At 48.4% G+C, this 15217-nt stretch overlaps 1 protein-coding gene across 7 annotated transcripts in view; it reads left to right on the top strand.

The window, feature by feature from the left end:
* Positions 1-15217, top strand: part of LOC102686883 (fatty acyl-CoA reductase 1) — an 84191-nt gene that overhangs the window by 14830 nt on the left and 54144 nt on the right. For 2 of the 7 annotated variants that reach the window (XM_069192864.1, XM_069192863.1), the window contains exon 2: positions 10420-10479. The exons of 3 other annotated variants lie outside the window; for them this stretch is intronic. Coding sequence is in view for 2 of the 4 variants with exons in the window: in XM_069192859.1 (XP_069048960.1) it covers positions 10424-10479 (56 nt within the window). In the remaining 2 variants the exon portion in view is untranslated. The remainder of the gene's footprint in view (positions 1-10419; positions 10480-15217) is intronic. 2 more of the 7 variants (XM_069192859.1, XM_069192860.1) reach the window with 1 other exon arrangement.

Below are 15217 nucleotides of genomic sequence, written 5' to 3'. Positions count from 1 at the left end.
CAACAACAGTTGCGCCTCACACCAAGCACTCAGACTGCTGCGCTCTGATGGATTGATTATGGATGGTCTAGATAGGTCAGGGGTTTTTGTGAGATCATGGGGGAAGCAGCAGAGACAAGCATCAAGTCTGATCCGAAAGGTTCTGGTTGACATTGAGTGCAGATGCTGGCGGTGCTGAACTTCAGACTCGGCGCTGCGGGAGGCCGGCTGGCTCTTTTGCCCCAAAGAGTTTTTGCCCACGGCTGACTGTCTTTCTTGTTTGTGGAATCTGTAAATCCCGGGATGAGTTTACTGCCCCTCGGGAAGGTTATGTGTAAAAGGACCTCATTTTCACTGGCTGTCATGTAGAGTACAAAATACTTTATGCAGCATCTAAATCTTCATCAGCTGCCTGGCACTGTGGCAGAGTTAGATGTTTCTGTTTTCCTGTTACGGACTTGGAGCACTTCGCTCTAGTCTAGGAAGCCACACTTTCACTGCAGACTGCGTGGGGTTCACGTTAGATTAATCCGATCTGATTCAGGGATAAGGTGTTTTCCCCCGTGGGACTTGTGAATTTCCAGCGATCTCTAACTCCACAGTGAAGGAGGCCTCGTGCCGAAGCAGAGGGGAGTCTCGCAGAGCTTAAACCCTGTGTCATGTGTGATGTGAAGCCCACACCCTGCTAGTCTAGTCTGCTTGAAATGTCATGGCTCCTCTCCTGTGCACTGTGGCCCGGGGCCTGTATGAGCTCTCCTCAGCATAGAAGCATTGTCAATTTAAGCTCTAACAACAGTGGGACATGTACTTCATTTCACCTTGGGATGAATTTCCTGTCAGTGTGAGAGCTGTTCTCGTTACAGTTTGATTAGGCTGATCAGAAAGGAAGGGGAAGGCCCAAAGCATACTAACAAACAGAGTTGCCTCATGGAAATGTACAGTACTCAGATAAGAACGTCAGTTTTCTTTGCATTGAGAAAACAAGGGGGTACTGTTCTGTAGCACAGGAACAGCGCTAATGAGGTGTTCTCATTAGGGCGGAGCGGTGGCTCTGTGGCTCAGGATCTGCACCTGTGGCTGGAAGGTTGCCAGATCAAATCCCGCGGCCGGCAGAGGAATCCTACTCCGTTGGGCCCCTGAGCAAGGTCCTTCACCCCAGCTGCTCCAGGGGCGCTGTATAAACGGCTGACCCTGCGCTCTGACCCCCAGCTTCTCTCCCTGTCTGTGTGTCTCATGGAGAGCAAGCTGGGGTCTGTGAAAAGACAAATTCCTAATGCAAGAAATTGTATATGGCCAATAAAGTGATCTTATCTTACCGTTAGCTGTTCCTGTGCTATAGAATAGTATCCCCTTGTTTTCTCAATGCAAATAAAAATGAAGTTCTTCTCTGTGTACTATACATTTCCATGAGGCAGCTCTATTAGTATGCTTTGGGCCTTCCCCTTTCATTCTGATCAGCTTAGTCAAACTTCCTGCTGTAACAAGGCCCGTTAATTAACCATTCTGAGACCCAGACTTCTGCTGTCAGTGGAAACAGCACTTTATCATGTCATGGAAAAAATGTACAAATAGTATGAGACTCAGCATCACACAAAAGGCTTCCAGTGTCAAATGTCAACCCTGCTGTAATCTCACTGTTTGGAGACATTTTAATTTTGTTTGATTCAGCTGTTGCATGAGTACTGTAACACACAGTAACTGTTTGCACACTGTCAGGCCCTCAGCCACAGTAACACCACGATCAAGCCAACAGTCAGGCCCACCGCCCACGGTCAGACCCCCACACTACAGTCAGACCCACGATCAGGCCCACAGTCAGACCCACAGTAAGACCCAGAGTCAGACCCACAATAAGACCCACAGTCAGACCAAAGGCCCACAGTCAGACCAACGATCAGGCCCACAGTCAGACCAAAGGCCCACAGTCAGACCAACGATCAGGCCCACAGTCAGACCCACAATAAGACCCACAGTCAGACCAAAGGACCACAGTCAGACCCACAGTCAGACCCACAGTCAGACCAAAGGACCACAGTCAGACCCACAGTCAGGCCCACAGTCAGACCCACAATAAGACCCACAGTCAGACCAATGGCCCACAGTCAGACTGACGATCAGGCCCACAGTCAGACCGACGATCAGGCCCACAGTCAGACCCACAATAAGACCCACAGTCAGACCAATGGCCCACAGTCAGACCGACGATCAGGCCCACAGTCAGACCGACGATCAGGCCCACAGTCAGACCAATGGCCCACAGTCAGACTGACGATCAGGCCCACAGTCAGACCCACAGTCAGGCCCACAGTCAGACCCACAATAAGACCCACAGTCAGACCAATGGCCCACAGTCAGACTGACGATCAGGCCCACAGTCAGACCGACGATCAGGCCCACAGTCAGACCCACAATAAGACCCACAGTCAGACCAATGGCCCACAGTCAGACCGACGATCAGGCCCACAGTCAGACCGACGATCAGGCCCACAGTCAGACCAATGGCCCACAGTCAGACTGACGATCAGGCCCACAGTCAGACCCACAATAAGGCCCACAGTCAGACCGACGATCAGGCCCACAGTCAGACCAAAGGCCCACAGTCAGACCCACAATAAGACCCACAGTCAGACCAATGGCCCACAGTCAGACCGACGATCAGGCCCACAGTCAGACCAATGGCCCACAGTCAGACCTGCGATCAGGCCCACAGTCAGACCAAAGGCCCACAGTCAGTCTCATGATCAGGCCCACAGTCAGATCCACAGTCAGACCCACAGTCAGACCAATGGCCCACAGTCAGACTTGCGATCAGGCCCACAGTCAGACCAAAGGCCCACAGTCAGACCCACAGTCAGACCCACAGTCAGACCAATGGCCCACAGTCAGACCTGCGATCAGGCCCACAGTCAGACCAATGGCCCACAGTCAGACCTGCGATCAGGCCCACAGTCAGACCAAAGGCCCACAGTCAGTCTCATGATCAGGCCCACAGTCAGACCAAAGGCCCACAGTCAGTCTCATGATCAGGCCCACAGTCAGACCAAAGGCCCACAGTCAGTCTCATGATCAGGCCCACAGAGCCACAGTCAGGCTCATGGGAGCCATCAGGGCTGTGACTGCACTCGAGACTCGCGCCCATCTGCACTGATGCAGCCTGGGAAGGACACCTGATGAGGGCTGTCTGCTATTCCAGGAGCCACAGATAAGACGTTGTTAAGCAAACGGAAAGAAAGGAGTGGTGTTTCTGTAATCCCCGCAGCCTGACCTTGGACCCACTTGACTCACAGAGCTGATTGCTTCCTCTTTACAGGCAAACAGCGTCCCAGATTTGCCCACAGTAACTGAGGCCAGCTCAGCTGCAGAAACCCGCTTGCGGTGCATCTTTAAAAAGCTGCTCTCTGTCTGTGGCTTGTTCTGTTGGGGCTGTGGCTCCAGTTGTTTTTTAAATATTCAGTACAGAATGGTGCAACACAAAACTTTGCTGTTGTATTTTAATGACCAAAACGATAGTGCCTAAAGTTTTTTTCTGTTTTCCCTTAAATATATTGTCGGGGAGCCAAAACGATGCAAGGCAGTGCAGCGACAAAAAGGGTAGAGCTTCAGCAGAGGAGATTCTGATTTTTTTCGGGATTGTTGAATTGGTGATTTAACAGTAATTCTCCATTTGGCAAGATTAGCGCTCCCAGCTATGCAATCACAGTGACATCTGTGTTGAGTGCTCTCGTGAAAACCAACCCTCTTCTGCGGTCCAGAGTGCAATGTGTTTTATTTCTTCAGCATGACATTATGAAGATATAAGGAGCGCTTTTCGGGTCTGGAAGGGATGTAGGTCACGCATGCAGGGGACCAGGAACTCTTTGCTATGGAAATCCCCTTGGCTGGAGGGGCCTGCTCTATCTTAATCAGTCACCTAGATTAAAATAAGTCACTTTGCTACGTGCTGTGTTTTACCCCTCAGAACTCACCTTGCGTTTCCTGAGTGAATAAATCAGGCTCAGTCATGATGCAGGACAGGGAGGCACAACTGTTACCCTCTGGTGGAGTTTGTGCTCCTGTGTCAAGCAAGAGCTGGTGGTGACCAGGACTCTGCTCTGATGTGCTGTAGGAAGTGCCCCTCTTACCTGAGCAGCAGAGGGGTTGTGAAGTGGCCTGGGCTCGTCTGTCCTCTGATAGAGGTGGCAGCGGGTATGAAGACCCCCAGGAAGTCCCGAATATAAAAGGCTCTTATCCTCCTAGTGCCAAGTTATGCTATGAAAAGGAACTAATGGGAAAGGTCTATGAGGAAAGCACCCCATTGCTTGAATCCTTGCAGGATTGTGGGGTGTGCGCTTCTCTGCCATGTGAGGTGAAAGCTGTCTTGACACCAGTTCAGCCAGCAAGCCTGCTGAATATGAGCAGTGTCATCTGTATCATGCTTTCGTGCAAGAATTCCACACAAGACATTTTTTAATTGAGCGGACGTCGTGGCTCAGTAAAAATATCTGAACTAAGAGAACAATTATTCAGATTTCTCTGGACGCCAGTGTAAAAACTGAACTTTCTTTTCTGGTGAAATTAGTGTTCCTCATGTGTATTGTAAGAAAATGAAGTGTCAGGTATGACTGAAGAGGCACCATGGCCAATAGGTTGTGTTTCCTTCTTTCATTTCAGTGTGGAATGAAGCTCTACTTGTTTAAAGCAGCTCCCCTTAGCTCCAAAATCTAAAAACTAGGTCTGCAGGAAGCTCGTGGAGTCACTGGGACAGGGCTGTCAATCCAGACTCCTGGAGGGCCTAGTACAATCTGCTGTTTGTTCCTGCTCAGCAGTTAACCTCATTATTTCTGCAGTTAGACATTTCTAGGATTTTTCTTAAGGTCTTTTACACTGGACTACTCAGGCGATTCACTTCTTTACAGGTGCAGCTACAAGTAAAGCACCTTGGAGCCAGGCTCAAAGTCCAAGATTATGCATTTAACGAACCCACGTTGGGCTAGGGGCCTCTGCACCAGGACATGGGCCTGCCCCCAGTGTTTGCTCGTGCCCGCTGTTGTGGTAAATGCTCACGGCACTGCGGGTCTTACCCTGGGCAGAGCTCAGGTTTCCAGACGGTGTATTTGAGTGACTGACGGAGTTTGGTATGGGGGTTTCCCGGTGTTTGCCGATGAGTATCCTTTTTGTGCCAAGTGGGGAAGGCATCCAAGCATTTCTGACTGAAGCCCTGCCAAAGTGCTGATCCTGTCGGAACTGCATCCACATCTGTTAGCCCGCGTGAGTGCAGATACTTTAAATAATTTCTCTCATGAATCCCAGACATTTTGCAAATATTGCAAAAGACAGAAAATAAATGCACAGCTAACTGCACTAATTGCTTTCTCCCATTTCCTAACTTTGTTTCAGTATAACCTGCACCATCAGTGACATGTGATGTCATGTTTCTTTAATGGATGGATATTGCAGATGACTGCTAGCCCCTGTTACTCAGACGTTTCCTCACACCAGCATTTCACAAGAGAGACGTCTTTGCAATTAAGAACTTGAAACCTGGGTTAATCGTCATTAGCGGAGCTAAATTGCTGTTCCTCTAAAAAGCAGCAGGGCCCGGGGTCTTGCTTATTGTAGCTAGTTCAGACTATCCTAGTCCCATCGCTGTGATAAAACTTGTAAGTGCACAGTTTAATGTTTAACTAATTCATTTCTATTTTAATTATAAAACACAGGAAATGTGACAAATGAGAGACCACTCAGCACATGTAGATCTTTTGGTGGCTGGTTGCTTTTTGATCAGAGAGTTTCATTCAGTTGTCTTTTACAGGTCTCAAAGACCAATGAGCTCCAACAGCATGGCTGGCCAGCTTGGACAGAGTAAATTACTGGAAATGTTTTTTTTGTGTGAATCGGGAATGTCATTATCAATACTGTCTGAATGTTACCAATCATGCTCCGACAATTGTTTATGGGTCCAGGTAATTGATTTTGAAAATACTTGTCAGACCCTTGCCAAATTAATTGAAAGAAAGCAGTTTGAACAGCCTCTGGAGCACTAAAGCAATATGTGCTGCCCCTGTTGATCTTATCACTGCTATTGACTTTCCCTTCACTGTGACACATCCCTGAGGACAAAGGAGAGAGCAGACAGAGCTCTCCAGAGCTACAACACCAGCTGCCTGGAGAAGCCACCTTCAAGAGCTCTGTAAAAATTAAACGCAGAAATAAAATTTAAAAAACAATCAAAAGCATGGTATGGCCTCATACAGCAATCTGTTAACCCTTGCAAGTAATCTGTCCATACGTCCTGAAATACAGGTCACACCCTGGACAGGACTCCAGTATCTCACAGAGCACACACACACACACACACACACACACACACACACTGCACCACTGTGCCTCCCTTTTCAGTCGCCAGTATTGCAAATACTAGCAGTCCACATGGTGAGTGCCCTCTTTCATCGTGAAGTTGGCAGCCCCTCACGGTTTGCAAGCATTTTTCTCAGGCCATTGGCTATCTCAGCACTCTTGACTTGATTAAATGAGCTTGTTCTCCGGAGGGAAGCTGTTGTGCTGGCTGGCTTTTTTTATACATTGACGGTTGAGTTGCATGCTTCTGAGCCTGACCTGCTGTTAAGCCTGCGCTATTCTGTATTACTCTGTAATCCAGGTAGCTTCTGCAACCTAAAGGTTAATACAGGGCAATTCATCTGTCCTGTTAACTCATTGCGCGGATGAGTGTGGTGCCTGTTATTAAACATTAACGGCTCCAGAGATATAGTGATATAGTGCTGGTATCTACAGGGAGCATCAGAGAAATGGCGCGCAACTGATACTGCAAGTCCGCTGGTCTTTCCACATTATCTCGATTACCCACTGGCACTGTCCTCACTGCAGAAACATGTGAAGTGTTCCAGCACGCTTGTCGTTTCAAGCTTTATATTTAAATTGCTAGTGACTTATAATAATTCCTTACACTTCTATAGCGCTTTTTTGGACACTCCACTCAAAGCGCTTTACAGGGAATGGTCCACAACCGCCGGCTCTGAGCAGGGAGGAGAGCAGAGTGATGAAGCCAGTTCAGAGATGGGGATCATTAGGAGGCCATGATTGGTAAAGGCCAGGGGGAAATTTGGCCAACACCCCTACTCTTTTTGAGAAATGCCCTAGGATTTTTAATGACCACAGGGAGTTAGGACCTCGGTTTTACATCTCATCCCAAGGACAATGTCTTCTTAATATAGTGTCCCTGTCACTAGAATATGTCGATGTTGTTAGGCTTTTTCTCATTTTTTTTTTAAAAAACAGTCTTCTAGAAAAATTTTCAAATGCTTTTGTATCAGAATTGTGTACCGGGACTGGCGTTCTCTGCGCTGTGCTCTTGAGTCAGGGGGGCTTTTTTCAGCAGTGTTGGAGTTTTAAAAGGATGTACTTACTGAACCTTAGCTGGCAGCTGGAACGGTCTGAAGGGATCTAGGAGTGCTAATGGATTCTTTCCTGCTTGCAGTAATGGCTCTCTGTGCAGTTAATGCCCAGGCCGTTTCTCTGTAGCGGGCTGGTGTCGTTGTGGGTGTTCTGAGGCAGCATTCTTGTAAGCGATACTGCGTTACTGGAGACAGCGGGTGTCCTTCTCTCAGTGACAGCTGCTGTAATTAAAGAATGGAACCAAAGTGGATTAAATAAGACTCCGTGATAATAAGCATAGGGAGGGGGTTGTTGTCAATTTGTCTTATTCATGCATCTTTTTTTTCGGTGCGAAGCAGCTAGCCAGTACAGGCAGGGGAGACTCGTTCGCGAACGTGGGGGTCACCGTGTTTCGGGAACTTTCTCAGAAATGAAAAGGCTCCTGACCCCACACCTGCCTGAAGTCTTGTCTCAGGAATGTTACCTTCAGAATAACAATTTGTCGAGCTGTGTTTTCCAACACATTGTGTCGTACTGCGAAGCACCTGGAGAAGAATCACAAGTGTACTGGTTAGCACTGCTTCTGCCCATGTCTTGGGTCCCAGGTTCGAGTATAGCCTTAGGTACCCTGTGTGTGGAGTTTACATGTTTCCCTCCATCCATGAGGTTGAGTTCCCTCCCAGCCTCCCAGGGTGTGTCCGATTGTTTATTCGGTGTCCCGGTGTCCGGGCTGGCGTCCCACCTTGTGCCCTGTGCCTGTGGGACAGGCTCCGGGACGCCTTGAATCAGGGGCTTCCTGATAATGCCTGGGCTTCTGCAGCATGCGTCAGGGAAGCTCCCTGCCCCCTCTGTGGACAGTGGGCCGGGCGGGGTGTGGCTGTCCAGGCCAGACGGACCACAGCGGCCTGCTCGTGTGCCGCTGCTGGATTTGGAGCAGGAGCTACTAAGTGGGCTGCAGGGTTTGCTTCGAGAAAGCGGACTGATGGAGAAGCAGTAGACTGGGTGGGGTGCTCCGTGCCGGGGGGTTTCAAACGCAGCTCCGACCTGTGTTGCTGATTTGTACAGCCTTAACAGCAAAAATGATCAAGATCCCCCCCCTCCCCCCCACACACACACAAACACAAACGGCACGGATTTCCTGAGTATCCTGCCCTTCCGGCCTTCTCCGCAACACCTGACGCAGGAAAGTTTGCCCTCCACCCTTTGTGCGCCTGTGACCCTGGACACCACGCTGGTGGGATCTCCTGGGAAAAAGTCCCCCCGGATAAATACAGGGACAATGCAGACCACTTTCTGATGACGCGTTTTGTGTATCTGACGTAACCTTTCTCTTTCTGAAGTTGGCTCTTGCGCGTTAAGGGCTTGCTCCTCGTTGTGAGCTGTCTTGAAGCGCACTGGCTGGAGAATGACGGATCTGGAAGCCAGCTGACGGAAACAGGGCGTCAGCCTCCGCTGCCGCCAGGCTTTTCCAGACCTCCTGGAGCTGCGCCCTGGCAGCCTGCAACAGTGCTAGCCCTCCAGGCACCCCTCCACGGCCACGTTTTCCCTCAAGGCGGTGGAGAGGGAGGGCTGACGGCTCTTGTGAGTGCGGAATTCCCGTGGAAACCTCCGGGAAGGCTCCATTGCAGGAGGCCTCCTGAGGCTTATTCAATCAATAAACGCCCTGAGGACAAAAGGAAATCACCTCAAAGTCCCCTGGCGATTCTTTTTTAGTTTTTACTACACGGCTTTAATGTGTGACTGTGTTTGATTTGGAGCAGCAGAATGCTGATACGGGCGCAGGTTCACCTCAGCACCTTTGTTGCGAGCTCTGGTAACCTTCATCAAGGACTCTGAGCTTCCCGGGGGGACATTGCCGTGCTTTAAAGAAAAGGGCTGGAATAATAGTACAGTATGCGCAGTGGCGTTGTAGGAGACTGGACTGGACTCCCTGAAAGACAGTGCTGCACATTCCTTCCTCTCAGGACAGGGGGTCCGGCTGAGCTGTGGATGGATCAATTGAACTTGTGCAGGTGTGCAGGCGCAGGAACAGGAGCCGTGTGATGTGTGCAGTAGGCAGGCCGCAGGTCTGTACAGTAGGGTCTCGACATTGGTGAGGGTTCGGTGCAGAGAACCGTCACAAATAGCTCAATTCACATATAGCAAAGTCCACATATATATGTACATATATTCACATGTAACTAAGTCCACCCCATACCAATGCATAATACTGCAGTTACATAGTATGTATGGTTAAAAGACACAAGTAACCCTCCCTTATATGATAATTAAAGCACTAATGCATGGACTTTAAGTTAATTTAGGTAACATTGATCAACCTAAAGAAACAACACATCCAGCCTGCGCTTTCTCTCTCTGCCCCTGTGATCAGCTCTCCTCACTGTAATGAAACCAGTTATACTGTAAGACCGTCAGAGAGCCTGTACAGCCATCTCCAGCCTGTCACTCCCACACTGCTGACACAGAACCTGGAGCGCCGGTTCAGTCTAAAACAAGAGCATGTTGGGGTGTGGGTGCTGGGCAGTGGTGCTTGGCCAGGGGGCAGGGAGAGACTCTCACTCGCTATCTGCACTCGTTTCAGGACCCCAGTCTGTTGTGCTGCTCATTTGAAAGTTGTTCTCAACAGCCTCTGGCTCGGTTTCACCCCGCTCTGCTCTTACAAGACACTGTCCACCTGACCGAATCACAACTAAGCGAATTTGCGAATATTAAACTTGATGTGCAGACCCTACTGTGTACAGTGTACTGTGAAGCGATTGCAGCTCTCTTTAGCTCGTGCACAAGGAGGTCCAGCTGCGCGAGGTGAGGTTTTCTGAGGTGGTTCCTTCTGGAGCAAGGCGTGGCGCGCGATGTCCCCCCGAGCGACCCTCAGGAATGTGGCCGGCCAGCATGGGTGCATCTCTGACAGAGAGGGCTTCCCATTGACCCCAGATCCTAATCGGCTCGCCGCAGGATAAACCTGATGAGCAGGCGAACCCAGTATCACCTCTGAGCCCACCTTTATTGGATGCTTGAAATAGTTGAAGTGCAGTAGGTGAGGGTGATGATCTTGTCTTATTCTTTTCCAAGAAAGACTGTTTGGCAACGTGACGTGAAGGAGGACTGCTCTGTACTCTTTGCTTTAATCAGGTGAGTGTCAGTTTTAGAGACTTCCGTTTACCTTTAGTCTGGTTGTCAAGAGAGCATTTCAGTCTTGAGACCAGGAGTGTGGGTTTTTATTCCTTTATTCATCTCTTTCTCCCTTCTCCTGTGTCCAAACTCCCACTTCCTGGGTCTCTTCCAGCCTGTCCTGTTCCAGAATTTTAAACAGCCTCCCCGCTCCTGGGGTGGATATGATGGGGTGAGAGTGTGTCATTGTGCTGAAATGAGACATCTCCGTGACTGTGGGTCTGACCTCCAGCACTCTCTGAGGGACCCCGTCTGTGTGTGCCTGGTGTTTGTGCACATGCTCTCCTGCTCTTAGCCCCTGAGCAGATCGTGGCAGTAGGTTGCAGTGTATTGTGGTGACCGATGGAAGAATGAGGAGGCTGGCATTTGGCAGCCTGCCTGCCTTCCGTCTTCAGGAGCCTGATGTTGGCAAATGCTTTAGCCTTAAAAGGCGTCCGTTGTTTGGCGCCGAAATTCAGCAGTGCCAGACCACCTCAGCAATCGCTTCAGTGTGGTTCAACTCTGACGAGCACAAGCCCGAGCTGAGGCTGTAGGCCCACCGCCTGCCAAGCACACTGAATTGTCTTGGAAAATATCTGCAGCTGTTTTGATGCTGAGGAGCCTTGTTGAAAACTATTCTACTGTACCGCAACAAAGGCATAGTGAAGAGACCAGCAGCCCAGCGGCTGGAAAGTCCTGACCCGGAATTCTGACTCAGACAGCTCTGGCTTGACAGTGTGATACACCAGCTGCAGCACTAGAAGAAATTGACAGAGGGCCTATTTGGGGATTTTCTCAGTCATATTGTAGTAGGATTTTATACAGTACCAATCGGATTTCGTAGTGTTATTGGTTGATGGTCTTAATTCTTGATGGCTAATTTCCACCAAAACACAGGCCCTGGATGGCCCACTGAGATGACCCAGACACTATGCCCTCCCTGTTGCCCGTGTTGTTCCGGAAGTCTCTTAATACGGAATGTTTTTTAGTCAAGATGACTGTTTGGGTGACGAAGGTCAGTCTGCTCTGTATTTCACTGAGGGCTCAGTGCTTGTTTATCCAGACATGAAAAGAGCCCCAGGCTGTTGTCTCTAAAGAGCTCATTCTGTGAGTCAAGCCATTTCCCTTGGGAATAAAGATATTCTCAGGCGGTGACAATGTTAGACCGAATGACAATCTCAGTTGTGGCCGATTCAGAATTTTCAAATGCACAACCAAGCATTACATTAGCAAGTCAATTATTTTTAGCAGTGCTCACGGCTGCTGTCCATTTCCTCAGTGTCTCTACCAACTAAGGGGAAGCAGACTGTTGCACATGCGGAGTCCATTGGCCCAGTAATGCTGCTTCAGGATAATCTTCCAGAGGCACTGCGAGGCTGACCAGGATATACAAAATAAAACTCTTTTCTGGACTGAGCTGCCACTATGTCAGTGGTAGTAATGTCTGCTCTTGGGCTCCACATACAGTATCAATCAGTACTCAGTATTCTCTTATACAGCATCTAAACTGACATAAAGTCCAGTGGAATGCTGATCAGTTCCACCAATCTATAGCTAATTTAATGCAAATGAACTCATTAGCATCAAACAAAATACATGAGCACGAATGAAAAACATTCACTTCTCAAAACAGGAAAGCTGGCTTCTTGATTAAGTTGTGTAGGTGTTTTTTTCTTATGCCAGATGTGCGGTCGGTTTAAAAGAATATTCTTTATAGAATGAGAAGCTCCTTGCGTCACATCCTGTGTTCTTTTTGATTGACTTTTCCAGCAAAAAAAAAACGTGTTCTGGCCAGATGTTTCAACTCTGAGTGCTGGAGACATTAAGAGTCAGAGGAAGGAAATGAACAGGCCCTGATCTGCTCTATACACCCTCACGAGAGGCTTACTAACGCAGCTCAGGGTGAGACCAGGACATGTCCCTCTATGATTTCCTCTCTGGCCAGCTTTGAAAGGCTCCTCAAAGTAGATAGGTTGTATTTCCAGGAAAAGTATGCAGCCTATTGAGTCCCTCACTGGGACTGCATCCGAAATGAAGCTTCATGTCCACACAGGAGCCCTGAAGCACCCCTGAACTTTGTTCTGCTGCCTTGGATCTTGCTGTTCCAAGAGGTGCTCTGTTGGTACTGTATGGTATCTCTGTGTGACAGGGCTAGGGTCTGTGCCTTGAGGCCTGGCCAGGCCTTCCTCGACGAGGATGGGCTGCAGGAGATTTTCCTGAAGGACATCTTGATGTCCGCAGTCGCGGCTGGCCGCGTGCTGCTGAACGGAGATATCACTGCTGTTTCGGTACCGGCGGTATCTGACCCCCTGTCGTGGCAGGCTCCTGCTGGTCAGCCCCGTGGAGACAGAGGCCATGGGGAGGGTCTGTGCTTTCCCCTTCTCTGGCGGACTGGCTCCCTTAGGGAAACACAAACAAAACAAGATGACACCTCCTCTTGTTCCCAACTCAAAACTGGCACCAGCCGCCCGAGGCTGCTGATATCCTTGTGTAAAGAGAGATTGCTGTAGAGTAAATGAATTTTGCTTTTGGTAAATAGGAGATTGCCGAGTGCGTAGCAGTGCAGTGGTAAGAGGCAGTGACATCTGGAGATGTCAGAACACACAATCTTATAAACCAGCTTCATTTTTCCTACAGCAGTAATTGGTAGCAAATCTGCTTTTATGTATTCTCATAGATTTAAAAAAAATGTCTTCAATTTAACGAATCGGTATGCCTATATTGGCTTTCAGTGGTCCAGGATTTCTGAATGGTTGTGTTGTCCAGCTGAGTGGAAATACTTGGTGCCCTGGACACTGTCCAGCAGCGCAGCTCTTGATCACTAAGAGTAACAGCGCAAGGTATGCAGGGAGAGGGAAGGGAGGGAAAGGCGTGATTGGAATGTTGGGTAAATGAGTTTATATGGACTTCATACAGCAGAAAGACTCTTTCATTTGTAACCTTGTTTTTGTTCTTACGATGTCCTGATTAACAAATGGCACCACACTGTGCAGCAGGCTACTGACTGAAATCCATTTATAGATATCCTTTACAGGAGATGTAGGGTAATCCACGTGATCTGGTGCACTATGGGGATTGAGCCCCTAACAGTCCACAAGTTTCTTCTTTGATGTTGAAGATCTCTGTTTCTGTTCCATTTCTGTTGAGTCACATTCGTTCCAGTGTATTGTGTTATTACTTCTCCAATCAGAGACGTTTTCTTTATTGATGAAGCGATGACAGGACAGAAAGAAAAGTGAAAACAGTGTTAATCCAAACCCTAATGTTGTGACTTCGTGGTGAGAGTGTACTTTTCCCCTGATGTGTAGAGCTTGCATCTTGTTTTCTAATCACTTCATAAGTATCAGGAAGAATTAAGAGCAAACAAGCGCATTTTATGAAAATATCTTTGTTTCCATTATGTTATGTAAAAAATGTGTTTTATTGAAGAGAACATTCTCATATTGTCTTATGTAGGGTAAAAAATGTGTTTTGACACTTAATAGGCTAAAATAAATTTCTGAATTAATACCATGATGATATTTAAGGCTTCATGTTTCCATGTGAGCTATAGAATAGGGCTTCACTGTGCTTTTAGGAGTTTTGCATTTGCAGCCTGAGGCTGAAATTCACATGTACAGAACCCACAGCACACTGCACTCAGCACTCTGCAAGCATTCACAGAGCACAGCATGCACTCAGCACTCACAAGAGTGCATTTGCAGCAAATTTTCAAGCAAGAAAATGTGCTTGAAATAGCTTCGGTCTGACGATTAATGTTACCCAGGACTTGTTTTAAGTTTTAAATTTTAAATACAATTGCCAGCGATGTGTAAAAGAGATAATATCAAGCTACTGGTCATGGTGTCCTGTAGTTAAAAAGCATTTACAATAGTTTAGCAATGCAAAACATTTCATATCTTTCTTGTGTTTAATTCTGAATCTTTCATGTCGTTGCATGATAAAGGTAAAGTCTTTATAGAAGGACTTGACTAGATCAGGCACCGCGGGTACTTCAGATCAGGCCCTGTCGGCCATGCTGGGTCTAGCGTGTGTGCAGACTGGAGTGGTAGCAGGAAGCTGTTGGCTGCTGTGGGGTTCCTGTGTGCTGTAGTGACGCACTGTGGACCTGGTGCTGAGAATCAGGGCTGCAGGAGCTCAGCTCTGCCTGACTGCCAGGGGACAGCAGGAGAACAGTCCCAGCAGCACTGCAGCGTCACACAACACACACGGAATCATTGCAGAGCGATTGCTCCTTCATCTTAGATGTGATCTATTCACTTTCACATATTCTGCTCATCAAAGGAACTAATTTTTATTTATTTTTTCTCCAAATACAACAACGTAAAGAAGAAAGACAAAGTTTCATCCACCCCATGCAAAAACCTCTCTCCTGCCCTCCTAAGTTGGTCTGTTGTCCTGGTTTCTACCTAAGGAGTGCGAAAGTACAGCCCAACAGCTACAGTGGAGACCCCCTGCTACAAGGCTCCGACTGCACCACCAGTGCTCCCACTGTGCTCTCTGTGGCATCATGGCTCCGAAACAGGGACCTGATGGGTCCATGCAGAGAACATCAGACTGGACCCAGTACAGCCAGGACTAGGACTGTGGAGGCCCTGGACTCAGACCCACAGGCAAATCGGTTTCTGATGAGATGAGAGTCACCGTCCAGCAGAGTGACTGGAAAAATAAACAGAGTTTAACGACAGGAAATTGATTCCAGTTGTCAGATCACGTATAC

This window comes from Lepisosteus oculatus, chromosome 7 (assembly GCF_040954835.1).
Source record: "Lepisosteus oculatus isolate fLepOcu1 chromosome 7, fLepOcu1.hap2, whole genome shotgun sequence".
Classification (NCBI taxonomy): domain Eukaryota; kingdom Metazoa; phylum Chordata; class Actinopteri; order Semionotiformes; family Lepisosteidae; genus Lepisosteus; species Lepisosteus oculatus.
Note: the sequence above shows the minus strand (reverse complement) of the source record. Positions and strands in the feature narration are given on the sequence as shown.